Here is a 20,883-nt window from a genome sequence, read left to right as displayed (position 1 = left end):
GTGACTCACGGCCAAAGTTAAAAAAGCTATAAACTATAAGAAAAGAGCTTTTAAAAAATATAAAAATGAAGGCACACTAATGTAATTTAAATGTTACAAAGAATCTAACAGAATATGTAAAAAAGGAAATCAAGGATGCAAAAATTCAAAACAAAGACAGATTGCAAAAGATTACAGATTGCAAAAGATTAGCATTGGGATTCAGTGCCGCTTTTGTGAGTAGTATTCTATATTCAATAAACTGGTGTTTTTTTTACAATTTTTTTTTACAAATGGAGAGCACTATATATGTTTTATTGAATTTTACATGGATAATGAATGCCTAAGAGTATGACCTGGAGTTATCGAATGAATGTGGAGATCGATTGAAGGACCATACAGGAAGTCAGCTCTCTACTCTGTGATTACCCTTTAAAGATCTTGGTATGCAGAAATAGTAAAGATGGTGGTAGGGGCCTCTTGGACCCTCCACTATGTCCAGATCTGCTATCGCAGGGGCCTTTGTTCTTTCTGTTAGTTCAGAGGTCCATTCATTAAGGTGAGTGGCTTGTGCCTCTGGTGGTGGAAACACTGAAAAGGATGCACAGTGATTAATACCATTTTCAAGCACCCTGTTATAGTTGTCCACTATCAAGGGTTCTTTTTTCTTCCTGTCGATGTGTCAGTAGTTGACACTTTTTTATTCTTCAGAAGGATGCATCAAGGATGCAAAAATTCAAAACAAAAGACAGATTGCAAGATGGTAGGACAAACCCCCAAAAATTCTTCAAATATATTAATAGTAAAAAGGTCAAGTCTGAGCATGTAGGCCCTTTACAAAATAATCTGGAGTGGGTGACATGGGGACCAAGAGAAGGCTAATTTCTTAAATACTTTCTTCAGCTCTGTGTATACAAAGGAGCATAGGGGAGCTCGTGTCCATAATGGGAGTGGTAGTGACACAGCCCCAAATCCACAATGGCTCAAAAGTGATATGGTCCAGAAATATTTGGACAGAATAAAGGTGGATAAAGCACCTGGATCTGATGGCATCCACCTACAGATCCTAAAAGAATTGAACTCTGTAATTTCAAAGCCATTGTATCTTATTTTTAGGGACTCATTAATGACAGGAATAGTACCACTGGATTGGCGCAGGGCCAATGTGGTGCCTATATTTAATAAGGGAACAAAGTCTTTACCAAGTAACTATAGACCTGTTAGTTTAACTTCTATAGTTGGGAAGATACTGGAAAGATTAATAAAAGACCACATAGACAAGTTCTTGTAGGGAAAAAATATTTTAAGCAACAGACAGCATGGATTCATGAAAGACAGAAGTTGTCAGACAAACCTGATTTCTTTTTATGAGAAGGTAAGTAAAACCTTGGATAGAGAGGTGGTGGTGGACATGGTATACTCGGATTTTGCAAAAGCATTCGATACAGTTCCGCACACACGACTCATGTGTAAGGTAAAGTCTACAGGTTTGGAAATATCCGAGTTTGTAAATGGATAGAAAACTGGCTAAAAGACAGAATTCAGAGAGTAGTGGTTAATGATTCTTACTCTGAATGGTCTAAGGTTATCAGTGGTGTACCCCAAGGTTCAGTGCTGGGACATTTACTTTTTAATATCTTTATAAATGATACTGGGTCTGAGATCAAAAGTAACATTTCCGTCTTTGCAGATGACACCAAGCTATGCAGTGGAATAACGTCCTTACAGGATGTCTCCAATTTACAAGCTGACCTCAATGCTCTGTCTAATTGGGCGACTATGTGGTAGATGAAGTTTAATGTTGAGAAATGTAAAGTTATGCACTTGGGGGCTAAGAATATGCATGCATCATACATTTTAGGGGGAGTACAACTGAGGGGATCCATAATGGAGAAAGATCTGGGGTTTTTGGTAGATCATAAGCTCAATAATAGCATGCAATGCCAAGCTGCGGTTTCCAAAGCGAGCAAAGTCCTTTTTCTTGTATTAAGAAAGGTATGGACTCCACAGAGAGAGATATCATTTTGTCCCTGTTCAAATCATTAGTAAGACCTCACCTTGAATATGCAGTTCAGTTTTGGGCACCAGTTCTCAAAAAGGATATTGGGGAACTGGAGAAAGTGCAGAGAAGGGCAACCAAACTGATGAGAGGCACGGAGGAGCTCAGCTATGAGGAAAGATTAGAGGAACTGAATTTATTCACTCTTGATAAGTGGAGATTAATGGGGATATGATCAACATTTACAAATATATAAGGGGTCCATATAGTGAACATGGTGTTGAGTTATTCGCTTTACAGTCAACAAAGAGGACAAGGGGGCACTCTTTACATTTAGAGGAAAAGAGATTTCATCTCCAAATACGGAAAGGTTTCTTCACAGTAAGAGCTGTGAAAATGTGGAATAGACTCCCTGCAGAGGTGGTTCTGGCCAGCTCAGTAGATTGATTTAAGAAAGGCCTGGATTATTTCCTAAGTGTACATAATATAACTGGGTACTAACATTTATAGGTAAAGTTGATCCGGGGAAAATCTGATTGCCTCTCGGGGGACCAGGAAGGAATTTTTTCCCCTGCTTTTGCAAATTGGATCATGCTCTGCTGGGGTTTTTTGCTTTCCTCTGGATCAACAATGGGTATAGAATTGGGTATATGGGATTGTATATTATTATTATTATTTTTTTTGGGGGGTTGAACTAGATGGACTTGTGTCTTTTTTTAACCTGAATAACTATGTTACTATGTAACTCCACGATCTGGGACACTTTTTTGCTTTATGTGTTATAGTAGTTTTATTCAAGCGCTGCACTGCTTTTTTACTTATGGTCATAGATACAGCCCAGAGAAGAATGTGTTTTTACCCCAGCAAAGATCAGTGCCATAAAGGAACTGGTCCAAGGGGTCAGGGCAAAGAAGGGTCCTTCCATTTGCGTTTGTATGAGGTTGTTGGGGAAAATGGTGGCTTCATTTGAAGCAGTTCCCTATGCTCAATTTCATTCGAGAATGCTGCAAAACCGTATCCTATCGACCTGGAACAAGAAGATTCAGGCTCTAGATTTTACAATGCGTTTGTTGCCAAAAGTGTACCAGAGCCTCAGTTGGTGGAGGATATCCGAGAATCTGCAGAAGGGGAAATCCTTCTTACCGTTTACCTGAAAGGTGGAAACAGATGCCAGTCTTTCAGGTTGGGGAGCAGTCCTGGAAGAAGCATCTGTCCAAGGGAAATGGTCCAGAACCGAAAGGAACTTGCACATCAACATTCTAGAAATTCGGACAGCATGCCTAGTCCTAAGGGCCTGGACATTCAGGTTTCAGAATTCTCCTCTCAGGATTCAATCCGACAATGCCACAGCAGTAGCTTATATCAATCACCAAGTGGGCACCAGACGTCAGGCAGCCCAGGGAGAGGTAAACCATATCCTAACCTGGGCAGAAAAACATGTGACGTGCATTTCGGCAATCTTCATTCCAGAGGTAGAGAACTGGCAGGCAGACTACTTAATTTTGCCAGCAGTTGTTCCCGTGGCAATTGTCCCTTCACCCCGACGTCTTCTATGCCAAAGATGGGGGAACCCTTTCTACTTCAAACATTGAGGAGAAGGCATTGCGGGCAAATGTGTCTGTGAGCCATGCCTCGATGATGGCCACCGGGTTTTTTCCCTCTGCCCTTTCAGGGACACCCACCACGCAGATGTTATTTCTGCATAGGCGATTCTCCATGTCCTCCAGACAGAAGCATCTTGTGCATAAATCAACAATCAGGGGATCTCTGTGATGAAGATCTGGAATGCTTCTTCTTCGAATTTGATACAGAAACCTGAGGCAATTCAAGTGTGCTAAGAAAGTTTAGTAAATCACCCAACATATGGTGGGGGGTGCAGTTTTGCCCTCCTGGTGAACTCGGAGTTGGAAAGAGAATTTCCCTCGGTGTTTGGTCCATCGGTCTTGAAGTAGTTGTGTGAGTGGTTTTTGGGTTCGTCGCATGGCCAATGTATGGCATGAGAGATCCGGTAGCAGCATTACAGGAGTCTTGTTAAAGAGTATGCCTTCTTAACCTTGTAGAAGTGCACACAGCATAGGGTATCACGGACAAATGAAGAATCCAAATTCCTCAAGATTCTATGTACTCTATCTAGTTCATGAGGGGCATCCTTTTGCTGCTGAAGCGATTGGTTGAAGATAGTAGTCACCGCTGTGGCCAGGTCCTTGGCCTCGACTGTCTCTCTGGTTTACCCTGTATTCTGATAATGTTGTGGTGATTCCGATTTTCCAAATTGTCTTGTTGGTACATACGCTGCTGCAAAAGAACTGTGTGTGAGTTCAGGGTCTCCTCGTGAGATTGCAGAGCATTAAACAGACCATCCGTGGTGCTCTCGATATCTTCCATGAGGACCCCCAAATCCTTCTTGCGCTCAGTGATCTCCTGTCTGTATGTCTTCTCTATACGCTTCACACAGTGCTCAAAATCTTCTTTGGTAGGTAGTGATTTTATGTAAGAATGCAGGGATCTAATGTGAGACTCCATATCCCATCCCTCACCAAAGCTGTGAAAGGCTGTGTTTGCGATGTGTGAGCCTGTCAGATCCCCCAGGGGATAAGGGGCGGCTTCTGGAGCTTCCCTGAGTGTAGGCTGTGGGTAGCTGGTTTAGAGGTGATAGCTGGCAGTAAAAGGTTCTGTGGAGCCTAAAGGACCGGGAGCTGCACAGGGACACATTCTACAGTTCCATGCGCCAAGCAACCCCCTTCAACAGGTTTCATTTTTGGTCTCCCTGATTGTTTTAAAATGGTAGCCTTATGAATTTTGCCTCCCAGCACGAATAAAGGTGATTGAACAAACAGCACAGACTTAATCAGTTAGCAGAATGCAGAGAAGATGCAAAGGTCTCCATATGCTGACCTATTCATTCTTGGATCTTAGTCCTGTTACACAGCCCAGGCATGTACCGGGCCTGGTGCCCCATCAGTTCAAAAGGGGGACTCAAGCACCTGGATTCTTTCCTAGGTGTACACAATATAACTGGGTACATTTATAGGTAAAGTTCATCCAAGGAAACTTCCCCCCTACTGTAGAAAATTGGATTGTGGGGGTCGCCTTCCTCTGGATCAACTGTGGGTATAAGATTGTGTATATGGGATTGCATGGTTGTGTTTTTTTATTTTTTATTATTGGATGAGCTAGGTGTTGTCTTTTTTTTTTCAACCTAACTATGTAACTATTTATAACTATGTCACCCCCCTCTCTCACTAATTGCAGTGTTGGCACTTTGAAATAAATAAGTCGGTTTTGTGTTGCAGTTTGGGCACTCGGTTCACCATCACTGGGTTAGGGTGACAGGCTGCAGAGACAGGAGAGAGGATGGTGAAAGGCAGCAGTGATAAAAGAAAGAGAAGTGTGACAGGCTGAAAAGTCACAAGAGAGAAGGGCTATCAAGGCTATAATGATACAAAAGAGAGGAGGGTGATGGGCTTCATAAACACAAGCTGGATGCATTCCACCACTGGCATATTATAATCTTGGTTATTTTTAATAAATAATAACAACAAAGTAGTTTAAAGCTTCATACAAATCTTTTTTTTTTTTAGTTTAAGTTGACTGACAATAGCTTTTAAGTTGTTTACCCTGTAAAGATATCTGGAGGAAGCTCTGCCAAGCACAGGCTGTGTTACTCCCCTTGTCTATGATGTATATGTGCTGGGATTAACAGGGAGATGAAGCCTCCATCAATCACCATCCTTAGCCCCCCCCATAGTGTTTAGCAATATTGTGACATGAAGGAGCAGGAAGAGGAGTGTCATTTACCACTGTGTATCCACTTACATGTGTGAATCTATAGTCACATGGGCTGCACGGCTAATAATAATAAGGATCAAATGAACAGCTTAGAGTGGATATTGAAACTGTAGCATGATTAGTAGATGTCACCAGCTGGTCTACACAATCTCAGGCTGCAACGGGAACACAGACAAGGAAGGGGGACAATGAACAGCAGGATCAACCAGGATTTTTGCAGTCTACAGAAACAAATGCTCTAGTGGATGAGTACGAACACTATGTAATATAGCATGTATTGACAGTTTTTTGACAGATTTGGGTTTGATAACACTTCAAGTACTAACCCAAAAGTTAATAACAAACTGAGTGAAAAAATGTCAAGTATTTTAAATAAATATTTTGCTCAGTTATTGATATAAATATTTAGGAACATATTTAGTAACATTTAGAAAAGTACTGGGGAGCAAATCTCATTACATCACAGTATATATAAAGTGTATAACATTTATGTAAGCGCTTTAAAATTAAAGAGGTATTAAACCAATTATAAAGCTTTGGTATTTTTTTTATTAAAATAACAAACATGTCATTCTTACCTGTTGTGTGCAACCTGTTCTGTGCAAATGTACCTGTTGTCACCTTGTGATCTGGATAAAGGAGCACAGGGGCACCACTGAATAGCAGCATTGTTAATCTGCATTTAAACAAGCAGTTACGGCAATATTTTTTTTTTCTTCTTTTGGGATAAAGGTTTTACATAAATGGTTAAAAACTGATCATTGTAAGCACCCCTGTCTATGGTAAATGGTCTGTCTCCACACTCTTAACTGCTACATTTGCAGTAGTCATTGTTCTGTTAAGCAGCAGACTTACTGACTAGATTACCAGGTGACTATAAAGAAAAAGTCTATAAAATAAAAAATAACATAGCCATAACCTCTAAGAACTAGTGAGCTGTAATATAATGTTTGCTTTTGTGTTTAAAACCGCTTTATGCTTTATGGAAAGTGTTTAATAAAACTAGAGGAAGTAAACATTTTGGTTGTTTATGCATAGCAACCACGACTTCTCCTTTGTATTGCTGGTGTATATTATGGCAAGGAAAGCAAGTGGTTTGTTACAACTGTTAACACTTCAATTTCTTTTATTTATTTCAAACATATTGTAAAGATTACAGATAATAAACAACTGTAATTTTTTTTTTGTTTTTTTTTCAGTGTTCCTACATACCCGAATGCAAGCAAAACTACACAGAAGTAACATTGCATATAAAAGAAATTCAAAGGAAATTTAATAAATCGTCTTCTTTTGTTTGCTATTTTGACCCAAAAGGAAAATATAAGAGTACTATTTTAATGAGAAAATTTGGACCCCAGAAGATGATTTCATATTTTTTTTGGCCAACATCGATGTTTGCTGTTGGACTTTGTGTGGTTATTATTGTTAAAATCAGCCAATATTTTGCCATGATTTCTTTGCAAGCAAACAAAGCACTTGAAAATGTCAAAACCTAAACCAGCTATTTGTATCTAAAATATATTTTGTTTTGTAATTTACAAGCACAGTTGTATTATATATAAATGAGTAAAGGAGGATGCTGAGCGAACAAAAACAAATAAACATGGTATAAACAATGTAATTGTTATGTTAGGTAGGTGGCTAATGTTGAGTAGTGCTTACTAAATACACATGGACAAATATAAGCTGCTGCACATATTTAGTAACATCTTGTGGAACTAAACTCACCCCAACAACCTTTGTTTTTATTATATCCCCCAACCCCTCCTTCCTCTTACATTCCTCTTTTTTTTTATCATTTTTTTTTTACCTTTTAAATTTTTCTATATTTGTAGCTCTTCCAGGATTCTGGCCACATGTGCACAAGTGCCGACAAGCGATATAGTGGAAATCTTCCAGAAGTTGCAGCATTTCTGTGCACAGGCAGAAATCCTGCTGTGCATACATATGGGACACTGGTACCTGCCAGGTCCTAGATACCTGGGAGACACATACATGAGAGATTCAGGTACTTATGTTAGTTACAGTACATAGTTAGTAGTAAGGTTGAATAAAGACACCAGTCCATCCAGTTCAACCTGAGTGAGTGTCTACAATTGTCCCTTCACATTGCACACTCACATCAGTCCCTACCCTTAAGGAACCCACAATCCAAGGTCCCCATTCTTATAATAGGGCCAATTTTGGACAGAACCTACCTGCATGTCTTTGGAGTGTGGGAGGAAACCAGAGTACCCAGAGGAAACCTAGCAGGCACAGGGAGAACATGCAAACTCCAGACAGGTAGTGTTGTGGTTGGGATTCAAACCACCGACCCATTTCAATGCTAGGAGAGAGTGCTAACCACTACACCACTGTGACACCCAAGTTGTATATTAACAAACAGTTGCTATCTTTTAAAAGACTACACATCTAAATCAGTTTGTGTTTTTTGCCATTTGCTGTGTTTTTGTTGGCTTTGTTTTGCAAAAACACTCTGTATGACTAGTGTCACTATTTTATAACAATAATATGGCCTGTTTTCACAAAAACTATTGCAGATAAAGTTCAAGAAACTGACAATTTCTGGCAAAACCCAATATTCTACTGGTGTCTGAATTTGTTGGAATTAATGGAGACATGTTTAGAAAAGCTCCTGCTGTATTAGGAATTTATATTTTTTCAGTACTAAGCATACCACTAGTAGGGATGGGCTTTATGCTCGAGTCGAACATGAGTTTGACTCGAACATTGGCTGCTCACCAGTTCGCCGAACAGCGAACAATTTTGGGTGTTTGCGTCAAAATCGAAAGCTGAACACCCTTTTAAAAGTCTATGTGAGAAATCAAAAGTGATCATTTTAAAGGCTTATATGCATGGTATTGTCATAAAAAGTGTTTGGCGACCTGTGTCCTGCCCCAGTGGACATGTATCAATGCAAAACAAAGTTTAAAAAAGTCTGTTTTTTCGGGAGCAGTGATTTTAATAATGCTTAAAGTGAAACAATAAAAGTGTAATATTCCTTTAAATGTCATACCTGGGGGGTGTCTATAGTATGCCTGTAAAGGGAGCATGTTTCCCGTGTTTAGAACAGTCTGACAGCAAAATGACATTTCTAAAGGAAAAAAAGTAATTTAAAACTATTCACGGCTATAATGAATTGTCGGTCCAACAATACACATAAAAGTTCATTGATAAAAATTACAAAATTTCCCTACAGGGGAACCCCAAACCAAAATTAAAAAAAAAATGCGTGGGGGTCCCCCTAAATTCCATATCAGGCCCTTCAGGTCTGGTATGGATTTTAAGGGGAACTCCGTGCCAAAAAATTAAATAAAAAGGCGTGGGGTCCCCCCAAAAATCCATACCAGACCCTTATCCGAGTACGCAACCTGACAGGCTACAGGAAAAGAGGGGGGATAAGAGAGTGGCCCCCCTCCTGAACCATACCAGGCCACATGCCCTCAACATTGGGAGGGTGCTTTTGGGGTAGCGGCCCCCCCAAAGCACCTTGTCCCCATGTTGATGGGGAGAAGGGCCTCATCCCCACAACCCTTGCCTGGTGGTTGTGGGAGTCTGCGGGCGGGGGGCTTATCGGAATCTGGAAGCCCCCTTTAACAAAGGAACCCCCAGATCCTGCCCCCGTGTGAATTTGTAATGGGGTACAAAGGATTAAGATTAGAAAAGTTAAAATGTAGGTGATGCATTTCCTTGATTTCCTTCATTACCTGAATATATTTTGGGCCAAGAATTAAAAAACACTTATTCTCTTCTGCAATGTATAGTAACAGTATATCAAGTAAACCCCCCAATCTTTATCACTAATTAACTCAAAATGTGAAACTTCATAAGGGTTTATTCAGCCATATATGGCAGCAAAATTACAGAAGGGGTGCTTAAATACCATCTAGATCTCTCCATGGGGGCAAGTAGGTAGTCGCCCCTCACTGGTGTACTGGTTTTAGAGGTCCAAGGGTCTCCTAAACAGTACCACCGTGCATGCAATGAGGATATTCCCAAGCCACTGATTTTCCGCAGCTTCCTGACGACGCTCAAATGCGAAACGCATAGGAGTTGTGGGAGACATACGGTCCTTGAATACAAGCCAGGAACAGGTCGGCCCAGTGGAGGGAGACTATCACCACCTGCGGAACATCAGTGGCTTGCCCTATTTTAGAACGGTTTTCTCATTGCTGGAAAGGCTTGGTGTCGGCCAATAGACACATTGAAATGTGAGTGCAATAAGTTTTTTTATTGATTTTTCCATTAAAGTTAAAACGGTTTTACACTATATTGGTTCCATTTAATTTTGTATCAATATATGGACGTTGAGGAATTGCTAACGGGAGGAATGCGTTGTGGATTGGTTATCCTTTGAATGAACCGAAGGCTTACTGATTGGGGATATCTGGTGAGTGGCCATTCTGCTTGGTGACGGTGGCACAGATTTGGTTATTTTAGTTGACACAAGTGGACTTTTGATTAGAAGATGAACGGTGATTAAGACGGCAAAGTTGGAGCATTCGAATTAAAATATCACACAATAAGGACGCTATATTTTTTGCAATTATTAATTAATGTCTTGTGTATATATTTTGGATAATATGGGGGCACAGTGATTATTTAGTGAATATACCGTATATACTCGAGTATAAGCCGAGATTTTCAGCCTCTTTTTTGAGGCTGAAAGTGCCCCCTCGGCTTATACTCGAGTCACCGCTGTCTGACTGCTCGATCAGCGTATCGAGCAGACAGACGGCGGACATTAAAATTTAAAAGCCGCGCCTCCTTCTCCGCCTCCGCCTGTGATAGGCGGAACACTGAATTTCCCAGCAGTCAGTGTTCCACCTATCACGGACATCCGCTCATTCTCATACTACGGACGAGTATGAGAGGATGTCCGTGATAGGCGGAACACAGGCTGCTGGGAAATTGAGTGTTCCGCCTATCACAGGCGGAGGCGGAATTTTGAATTGTAGAATGGCCGCCGAGAAGAGCGGCGATCCATCGGCACGGGACGGGACGGAGGAGGCACGGGACGGAGGAGGCACGGCACGGGACGGAGGAGGCACGGGAAGGAGGAGGCACGGCACGGGACGGAGGAGGCACGGGACGGAGGAGGCACGGCACGGGTCGGAGGAGGCTCGGGACGACGGCGGCTCGGGACGGAGGCTTGGGACACAGGTAGGCTGGACACACACACAAGGCTGCACGGACACACACACACACACACACACACACACACACACACACACACACACACACACACACAAGGCTGCACGGACACACACACACACACACACACACACACACACACACACACACACACACAGGGATGGATGGATGGATGGATACACACACACACACACACAGGGATGGATGGATGGATGGATACACACACACACACACACACACACAGGGATGGATGGATGGATGAATACACACACACACACACACAGGGATGGATGGATGGATGGATGGATACACACACAGGGATGGATGGACGGACACACACACAGGGATGGATGGACACACAGGGATGGACGGATACACACACAGGGATGGACAGCCATGTCTCACCCTCGGCTTATACACGAGTCAATAAGTTTTCCAGTTTTTTGGGGGTAAATTGGGGGCCTCGGCTTATATTCGGGTCGGCCTATACTCGAGTATATACGGTAAGTATTATTAGGCATACTCTATTGAGAAGGGGGTAGTATAAATAGTGAGTGGGAGGCGCAATCCCCTAAAGATATATATAAACTATTCTCTTGGTATGTTTCTCAGTGAGTTCTTAATAAACAGACCCCTGGGTTTCTTTTAAGAAAGGCTTTTACTTTATTTGGAGCTGAAATCTAATTGCAAAACTTGTAGACTTGTACCACCAGTGTCACTATTTATAGATAGATATAAGGTAGGTTTCCAGTCATTTCTTGTCATTCTGTTCTAAGAAGGTAGGCATTATCTTTTCAAAACCCTATTCTCTATAGAAGCTAGAAAAAAATAAAGCTTGTTTTGTTTTCTCAAAAATACTTTCAGGTTTAGCCAAAACAGCTGATGAGTAGATTACTATGAATATCACTGTCTTTCTAAATAAATTAAATCTGTTTTCACAAGGGATCTTGCTATCCTAATACATGGTGCCTACAATTTCTGGCAATATGCATCTAGTGTCACTATTGCTAGAAAAGAATAAACCTTAACAAAAACGTATTTTTCAAACCATGGAGAGTATGCAACCGTTTGCTATTACTATTGCTTATTACCGTTTTGCTATTTATTGAAATGCCTCCTTTTAGAAAAATGCTTTCCATTTTAGTCTTTATTGCAAAGCTCTACAATCTACTAGTGTCACTATTCTTAGAAATAAGACATGCATAAAAGAGTCTTGGTGTATTAGGCCAGGTTCACATATGTGCAAACTTGTATGACAATTCGCATGACATGCAAGTGTGCCTGGCTCGCAATAGAGCCAGTTCACACATGTCCGGGGCGGCTGCGGTCCGCATTCCAATAGGGTTTTGTTTGTCTTTGGGTGCGGTTCAGGTGCGATTTCAGGCAAAAATTTGCACCTGAATCGGTGAACAGGAACGCACTGAACTCCATGCTGGGGGCTGGGAGCACATATGTGAACCCGGCCTGAGTCCTCAGAGCTTATCATTCTAAAGAAAATACTTGATTTCACAGAACTCATACTATCTTTGGTATATAGCACTACGGTATTAGGATGCTTGAAACAACTATGCATATTTTGTACCAGCATATAATTTTTATTGGCCACCTCATTGCTTAATACTGTATTTGACAAAGAGAACATTATATATATGGTAATGTATGCATTCTCCAACATTTACTAATTTGCCATCACTTTCACACATATCCACAGACACACACTTTTATGGGTGACACATTTTCCCAACATCTATAATTGTTTAAGTTGTTAAGTTTTAAGTTGTTATTAAATACATTTTTATAACACAAAACAAGTTTCCCTTTTCTTAAGGAACATCAAGATAATGATTTTTCTTATATAATTGGCTAGCAAGCTATTTAAAACCTTATTGAGGTATTTAACTCATGTAAATCAGTTACATAAACAAAGTCCATAAATAGAATCTAGAACACACAAAAAAGAAATCTACACAGCAATTTGTAAGTTTGAAATGTATTTATTATGAAAAAGGTTAAACCATTTAAAGTGGTCCTCGTCTAAAACCAGTGAGGATTTGCTATGTTATGGAACATTTAGGAATGATAAATTTGCCTATGCAGTACTTACCTTTTATTTCTGGAATTTCTCCTGAAAAACAGCAATTCCTTTACTGCTATGAGAGTGTGCCTACAGTCTCATAGCTGTATATATGCAATGTAAGATTTAAGGCACTATTGCCTCTGACTCCTAGTCTCAGGAGATTTGGAGTTAGATTTGGTGATGTCATTACTGTGCTGCTCACTATGTCTTTTTCTGCACTGTCTCTGTGTGGAGATGGCCCTCTTAGTAACTTGGTAATGGGGAAGCCCACAGAGAATACTGATGATTATTCCTTTTCCTGTCTTCTTTGGGGAGCAGCTTCCAGATTTCAGTTCCTATGTTAGGATTTGGCCCAATGCCAAAGGGAAAAGGCAGACAAGATATAGGAGTCAGACCCAAACGAAATAACTACCATAGATGGTGACAGAATAGAGTTTAGAGGTGTCACCTGTAATTGACAATGACTAACTGTGAGGCACAGAAACTGAGAATGCTTGGACCATGGGATCTACAGCAAAAAGATTGCTCTGAACAACCACACAAAAAACAAGGAACCAATTGCAATGGAACAGAAGGATGCAAAAAAAAACATAAACAAAATATGTATCACTAACAGATTTATTAGAGCAGCTGGTTGTCAGGGGAGCAAACAGATTAGATAAAGGCAAGGCAAAATACTAAACTTAAAAAAGGAACTGAGCACACAGAAATTTGTATTCCAGCAATAGGTTAAAAAATGCACCCCACTAAATAGTCAGTGATAATGCAAACATTTTATTGAAATGGTCTGTAGCAAGATCCTCACATTTAAGGCACCTGAGAAATCTCTGCACAAGATTTATTTTTCCCCTAGATAAAAAACAAACAAAAAAAAACAGTGATGTAGGAATATTATGGTATCAAGAATGCAGAAGTTTAACATAAACAAACAGTTGATCATTTCACGATGTCCAACACAACTGGGCCCTTTGAAATATAGTCCATCACACTCAGAACATGTGGGGTGAAGCCCAACACAATTGTAACCTTTATAACAAAGATTACTTTATGAAAAAGCTGAAGAACATGATTCAGGTTCTACCTAGATTCTGGAAGACAGTAAGAATCTCCCAGAAAATGTTTGATGGTCATTTCAGCATTCAGGACTGAGTCCCCTGTGTGCCAGGATTTCCCCTGACATACAGGGGACTCACTATAACCTCCACAACCCATTTAAAGCCAGCCACTATCAGAGATTAGGTGAGGACTAAATCTAGGAATGCCAAAACAGAGGTGAAATCTATGCACACCAAGAGAATATCTGTGATATCATACCATTTTTATGTTGCATAGAGTACACAAACATTGTAATGAACAACCTCACTGTTGTCATTATTGCCTTGGTTACATGAAATGCATTTCAGAATAGTTTGCCAGTTTGGAAACTTATCCAAAAATTAAAAAAGTAAGGTAATAAATAATAAAATGTAAAACTTAAATTTGGCAAAAAAATGAAAAAATGCTGAAAAAAAGCCAATAACAAGTACAAAATATTTATTAGGAAGCTTTTTACACAATCAGTATGTGAAACACTTCCATTGTCAAATTTATAAGTTTTGAATAATCATAACTACAATTTAAAATAAAAATATTTAAAGTATGTAGGAGCTGAAGTTTGAAAATTATGCTACCAACAATATTTCTTGTTAACATAACAGTGAAACAAATATTCTGAATAACTGTTAACACTATAATAATATAGAAAGACACTATGATATAAATTGGAAAAAATATTGTTATCACACTTTTAACATATAAGTCTTAAATGGCTTGTGCTGCAGTTTATCATTATATTATAAAATATTATTACAAATAGTAAAGATAAACTTGAAACCTGAGACTGGGAGTTGACACTTGTCTGGTTCCAAATTGGCCACAAGATGTCACTCTGGTACATCTTACAGTTCAATTTATTTTTCCCTGCTCAAACAGGACTGAAGAATACTACTGTTGTCTATTCTTCTACCAATGCCAACTCAGGTCAGCTCTACCTGGTTTTCGGAAACATTCATGCAAAAATGTTTGTACTATACATTTTCTTTATCGTTTCATCATTTGAAGTCTATGAGTTGGATGCTCCCAAAGTTCAGATTTTTGTTACTTAATTTACTCTAAAGTTAATCATTAACTCACCATTACAAATTCATTACAAACCGGAAAGTGCCAAGAGAAAATTCTTTCATATGCGCAAAAGGATTTCTGATACGTAAATGTATATTACCTACCCTACAAATATATTGTAGAGACAAAATATATCATAGCAAATTATGCAAATCCTACAACATCTTGGGAAAACAAAAGCTTGTCTAGCAAATGTATATGCTATATTATTTATTTTTATTTGATATATTTTTTTCACAAAAATGGACTTAGCCTTTATATTTATAGGTTTTTAAATAGTGTTTAAAAAAATACGAAGATTAATTTATTAAAATGAACAAAGACGTCAGATGCATTCGTAAGAGCAAAATTAACATTAACTTAATATACTTTGGCAAATGTATACCTTCCATGGAAAGAACAAATTAATATACTAAGGAAAACTGGAGATGAAATTAAAGCAGAGGAAGAGACTTAATTCTTATAAAGCTTACTGTTTTTCTTAGTTTTTCAAGTGTTGAATGTATTTCATAGAGTCACAGTGCTACCTTAGTGAATCATGTGACTGGGCGGGTTTATCTCCCCAGTACACATATACCACAACAAAGATGGCGTTTTGTATGACCGGAGAAAGGAGCAAGCATGCTCCGAACGCGAAGCTACCTCCTCTCATCCTGCACTCGGAAGTGACGTCATCTCCAATTGCCCCTGTTTTCCCTGCTGTTCTCATAGGCTGTGAATGCTGGAATTCACCTGCACGAGCTGTCAGCTGCACTTCAGAGACACGGATGTTTAGGAGAAAACTACCCCCAGATTTTGCAGTACAATTACTATCATGCTTGCATTTATGGTCCTTTTGTGAGTAGTTTCACTTTTGACTTATCATTAAATGGTTTACCAATACTGCATTTAGAGACACTGTATTTCTTTTCCTTTGTTGCATTGTAGAGACTGCTTCTAGCTCTTCACACTGGCTGCCCTCAATGCTGGTACACAGGATTCCTCTCCCTCTTCATCTTAGAGAATGTTGCTATGGACTTGGTTCCTCCTATTGAGAAACTCTTTTAACCAGCCTCGTTTTGAGATTTTGGTGTTGACAAGTTTAAAACATTTTTTTTTTTGCTAGAAAATGACTTAGAACCCCCAAACATGATATATATATATATATATATATATATATATATATATATATATATATATATATTTTTTTTTTATATAACACCCTAGAGAATAAAATGGCAGTCATTGCAATACTTTTTTTCACACCAAATTTGTGCAGTGGTCTTACAAGCGCACTTTTTTTTATAAAAAAATTTTTGAATAAAAAAATAAGACCGCAGTAAAATTAGCCCATTTTTTTATATTGTGAAAGATAATGTTACACCGAGTAATTTGATACCCAACATGTTACGCTTCAAAATTGCGCCCACTCGTGAAATGGCGACAAACTTTTACCCTTAAAAATCTCCATAGGTGGCTTTTAAAAAATTCTACAGGTTGCATGTTTTAAGTTACAGAGGAGGTCTAGGGCTAGAATTATTGCTCTACCGATCATGGCAATACCTCACCTGTGGTTTGAACACCGTTTTCATATGCGGGCGCTACTCACGTGAGCTTCTGCGATCGAGCTTGTTGGGAAGGAGCGAGTTTAATTTTTTTTTTTATTATTATTTATTTTACCTTTTATTTTTACACTGTTTTAAAAACCCCAAAAAATTGTCACTTTTATTCCAATTACAAGGAATGTAAACATCCTTTGTAATAGAAAAAAGCATGACAGGTTTTAAATTTAGAGGGATATAGTCTCTAGGATTTCCAGTCACCTCAATTCCCAGTTATCTAAAGGAGCGAACCACTTCCACTTGAGCTGCCGAATTGGATAATGCAGCTTCAAGGGGGATCCAGTAGCATAAGCCAGTTGATGGTAAATCCATAGTTCCCCCCCAAACTTTTCAATGAGACCAATAACAACCTCCAAGAAACCTACCGTATCCCCCAGGTAATAAGAGTGTCATCAGTGTAGGAGATTTTGTCCTCCCTCTCTTTTCCCGAAAAAACCCCACAATGTCCGGGGAAGCCCTGACCATAGCTGCCAGTGGTTCCAATACCAGAGCAAAAAGCAAGGGTGAAAGTGGACACACCCCTGTCTGGTACCCCAGTGCAAAGTAAACATCTTTGATAAGATCCCATTAATCTATATTCTGGTGCAAGGAGCTGCCCGTATACAGTAGCTGCACCAAGGCAAGAAAGGATTTTCCAACTCTGAACCTCCTCAACACTGCCCAGAGGTATTTCCACTCAACGCTGTCAAAAGCTTTGGCAGAATCGAAGGAGAACACTGCCCTATTTCCAGGATTATCCACTGACAGCTGGATATTCAGAAATAAACGTTGCATGTTAAGTGCAGTTGACCTAGCTGGTATGAAACCGTATTGATCCAAGTGCACCAAACCAGATAGAGTTAATAGCGAAATGGGCCCTCTCGCAGAAATATAAGGCATCCCCCGATAATAAGGCCTTCCCGATAATAAGGCCTCCACCAAACATAAGGCCTCCCCGATAATAAGGCCTCCACTGAACATAAGTCCTCCCCGATAATAAGGCCACCTGAAGCTACGGTACCGTAAGGAGTCTGACTCTGGACCGTAGCGGTGGCGAGTGACGTCACTGTCATCAGAGAGCCCGCGCCACGGCCAGGACAAGCTGCCGCCTTCTGCTGCCTGCTGCTCTGCCCTGATGGAGTCTGCTTCACAAGACAGTAAGTGAGTGTTGCGGGGCAGGAGTTGAGTACATTGAAGGGGAGAGGGTAAATAATCCACTGACACAGGGGTGGGGGGTGGGGGGCTCACAGGGTGGATTTGAGGAGGGGGGTCAAATGGCACAGGTGGATCAGAAGGGGGGGATCAAAATGGCACAGGTGGATTAGAAGGGGGGATCAAGATGGCACAGGTGGATTAGAAGGGGAGATCAAGATGGCACAGGTGGATTAGAAGGGGGGGATCAAAATGGCACAGGAGGATCAGAAGAGGGGGATCAAAATGGCACAGGAGGGTCAGAAAGGGGATCAAAATGAGGGGGGAATCAAAATGGCACAGGTGGATTAGAAGGGGGGAATCAAGATGGCACAGGTGGATTAGAAGGGGGGGATCAAAATGGCACAGGAGGATCAGAAGGGGGAGGAATCAAAATGGCACAGGAGGATCAAAAGGGGTACTAAAATTGTAATCTGGTAACTGGTAAACAGTGCTGGTATATTTTAACCCATAGAAATGAGCGCAAAAAGAAAGAGCTACTCCATGGAGTACAAGAAAGGAATCGTGGAAGACTCCCGGGGCCAAAATCGTAATGCTTTCTGCAAAGAGAAGATGTTGAATATCTGATTGGTCTGAAAATGGCGAGCAGAGTATGGTAACCTCATTGAACAAGTGGACAAGGGAAATTCTAAAAAGCGCAAGTGTGGATCAGGTCGGCAACCATTATTTTCCGAGCTGGAAGACCTGATCTGTGAATGGGTTGTTGACAGGAGAGCAAAGGCTTTGGTTGTGAATAGGGCTCAGAATCAAGAATTTACCCTTGCAATAGCACCACAGTTTGACATAGCCCCCGAAGACTTCAAAGCATCACAACACTGGCTGGATAATTTCCTTCAGCGAAGTGAACTGTCTTTAAGAAGATCCACAACACTGTTTAGGCTGGAAGATGCTCAAGTTATTAAGCGAGCACTTGCATTCAAGTCCTTTATTGATGATGCTGACTTCTCTAAATACAATCTTTCCAACATGATTGCTATGGATGAAACTGCAGTGTTTATGGGCCAATCATCTCAAACAAAAATTGAATAGTGGGGTGCCTCCTCAGTGTACATTCCCTCCACTGCTTACGAAAGTGCACGGGTTACCTGTATTTTGGCAATTCGTCTGGATGGCACTAAAATACCACCTTTAATCATTTCTAAGGGCAAGAAGGAAAAGATTGAACGTGTTTCGGGCATTTTTATTCTTGAAACTGAAAAGGCCTGGGCCACACAAGCAGTTATAAGGAAGTGGGTCAATTTAATGCTGCTGCTTGTTATGCGAGGGAGCCAAAGAGGTCTGCTCGTCTGGGATGCAGCAAGCACTCAAAGGGCTAAAGACATGAAGAAATTTCTTCACGAAAGAAGAATAGATCAAATAATGATTCCCGCAGGAATGACGGCCTATCTCCAGACTCTTGATATTGCAATAAACAAGCCATTCAAGGACAATTTGCGCATGAAAATGAATGACTACACTGAAAATAGAATGGAGAGAAATCAGTGTGGAAACTTTGTGAAACCTAAACTGCAAGAGGTTGTGACTTGGTTGAAGAATTCATGGGAGAAATTCAATGACAGTTGCATTGCAAATGCACTACGAGCAGGCTGATGCCGCGTACACACGTAGCGGACTATCCGACGGACTTAGTCTGGCGGACTTCCCGCCAGACTGTCAGTCGGACTTTCCGAACGGGCTACTTGCCCACACACGGCACTTTTTCAGCGGACTAATACGGTGTACTAAGTCCGCCGTACTATCTGCCCTACTTTTGAAATGAACGGACTCGCCCACACATGCGGCAGAAAGTCCGCTCATTTCGAGCGGGTCTCCAGGTAGGCGGGGCCCATGAAGGAGACGTCGCTGGCCCCGCCACCTGGTATGGACTTAAAGGGGAACCCCCACGCCGAAAAAATTGGCGTGGGGGTTCCCCCAGGTCCACATCAGACCCTTGTCCTAGCACGCTACGCGGCCGGCCAGGAAAGGGGGGGACGAGCGAGCGCCCCCCCTCCTGAGCCTTACCAGGCCGCGTGCCCTCAACATGGGGGCGGCCCCCCCACCCCAAAGCACCTTGTCCCCATGTTGATGAGGACAAGGGCCTCTTCCCGACAACCCTGGCCATTGGTTGTCGGGGTCTGCGGGCGGGGGGCTTATCGGAATCCAGGAGGCCCCTTTAATAAGGGGGCCCCCGGATACCGGCCCCCCACCCTAAGTGAATGAGTATGGGGTACAATGTACCCATACCCATTCACCTGTAAAAAAAAGTACAAAAAAAAAACACAGCACAGGGTAAAAATAGTTTATTGCACAGCTCCGGGGGTCTTCCGTCTTCGGGGGTCTTCTCGCCGGACTCCTCCGCTATCTTCTGCTAGCTCTTTTGCTAGTGGAGGAGCCCGGCTTTCTTCCTCGCCGCCGCCCTCTTCTTCCGACTTCGGGGGTCTTGTCCCCCTCTTCTGGGGTCTTGTCCCCCTCTTCGGTTCTTCTGCCGGTCCACCGCGCCTTCTTATAGCTCTTTTACAGGCGGTGGCCCGGACGTCTGTCGCCGCCGCCGCCGCCGCCTTCTGTTCTTCTGTTCTTCTCTTCAGATGTTGACTCGTCATTCCCTCCGCTCACAATGACTGGGGACCGGGCGCGCGGCGACTTATATAGGGACATCACTGGATGATGCCCCCGCCTATTATGATGTCACAGTCCCAGCATCCTCTGGGACTGTGACACCATAATGGGCGGGGACATCATCCGGTCAGGGGCGGATCCAGGGGGGGGGCAACGGGTCAATTGCCCCCTCCGAGAATACCGGCAGCTGATGACAGCAAAGCCGGTTCCGCGGGTCCAATCGCGGCCGGTTCCGCGGGTACCCGCGGGCCGGTTCCGCGGGTCCAATCGCGGCCGGTTCCGCGGGTACCCGCGGGCCGGTTCCGCGGGTCCAATCGCGGCCGGTTCCGCGGGTACCA

The 20,883-nt window shown here is 41.6% G+C and overlaps 1 protein-coding gene across 1 annotated transcript in view; it reads left to right on the top strand.

Annotated features, from left to right (window-relative positions):
* LOC143963841 (putative calcium-activated potassium channel subunit beta) overlaps positions 1 to 10,037 on the top strand; it is a 121,602-nt gene extending 111,565 nt beyond the window's left edge. The window contains exon 4 of the mRNA XM_077473580.1: positions 6,967 to 10,037. Within this exon, the coding sequence (XP_077329706.1) occupies positions 6,967 to 7,263 (297 nt within the window). The 3' untranslated portion in view covers positions 7,264 to 10,037. The remainder of the gene's footprint in view (positions 1 to 6,966) is intronic.
* Positions 10,038 to 20,883: the final 10,846 nt, after the last annotated feature.

The sequence above is a fragment of the Lithobates pipiens genome, unplaced genomic scaffold (genome assembly GCF_037356315.1).
Source record: "Lithobates pipiens isolate NorthernLeopardFrog02 unplaced genomic scaffold, aLitPip1_a1.2 Scaffold_8, whole genome shotgun sequence".
Taxonomy (NCBI): Eukaryota; Metazoa; Chordata; class Amphibia; order Anura; family Ranidae; genus Lithobates; species Lithobates pipiens.
Note: the sequence above shows the minus strand (reverse complement) of the source record. Positions and strands in the feature narration are given on the sequence as shown.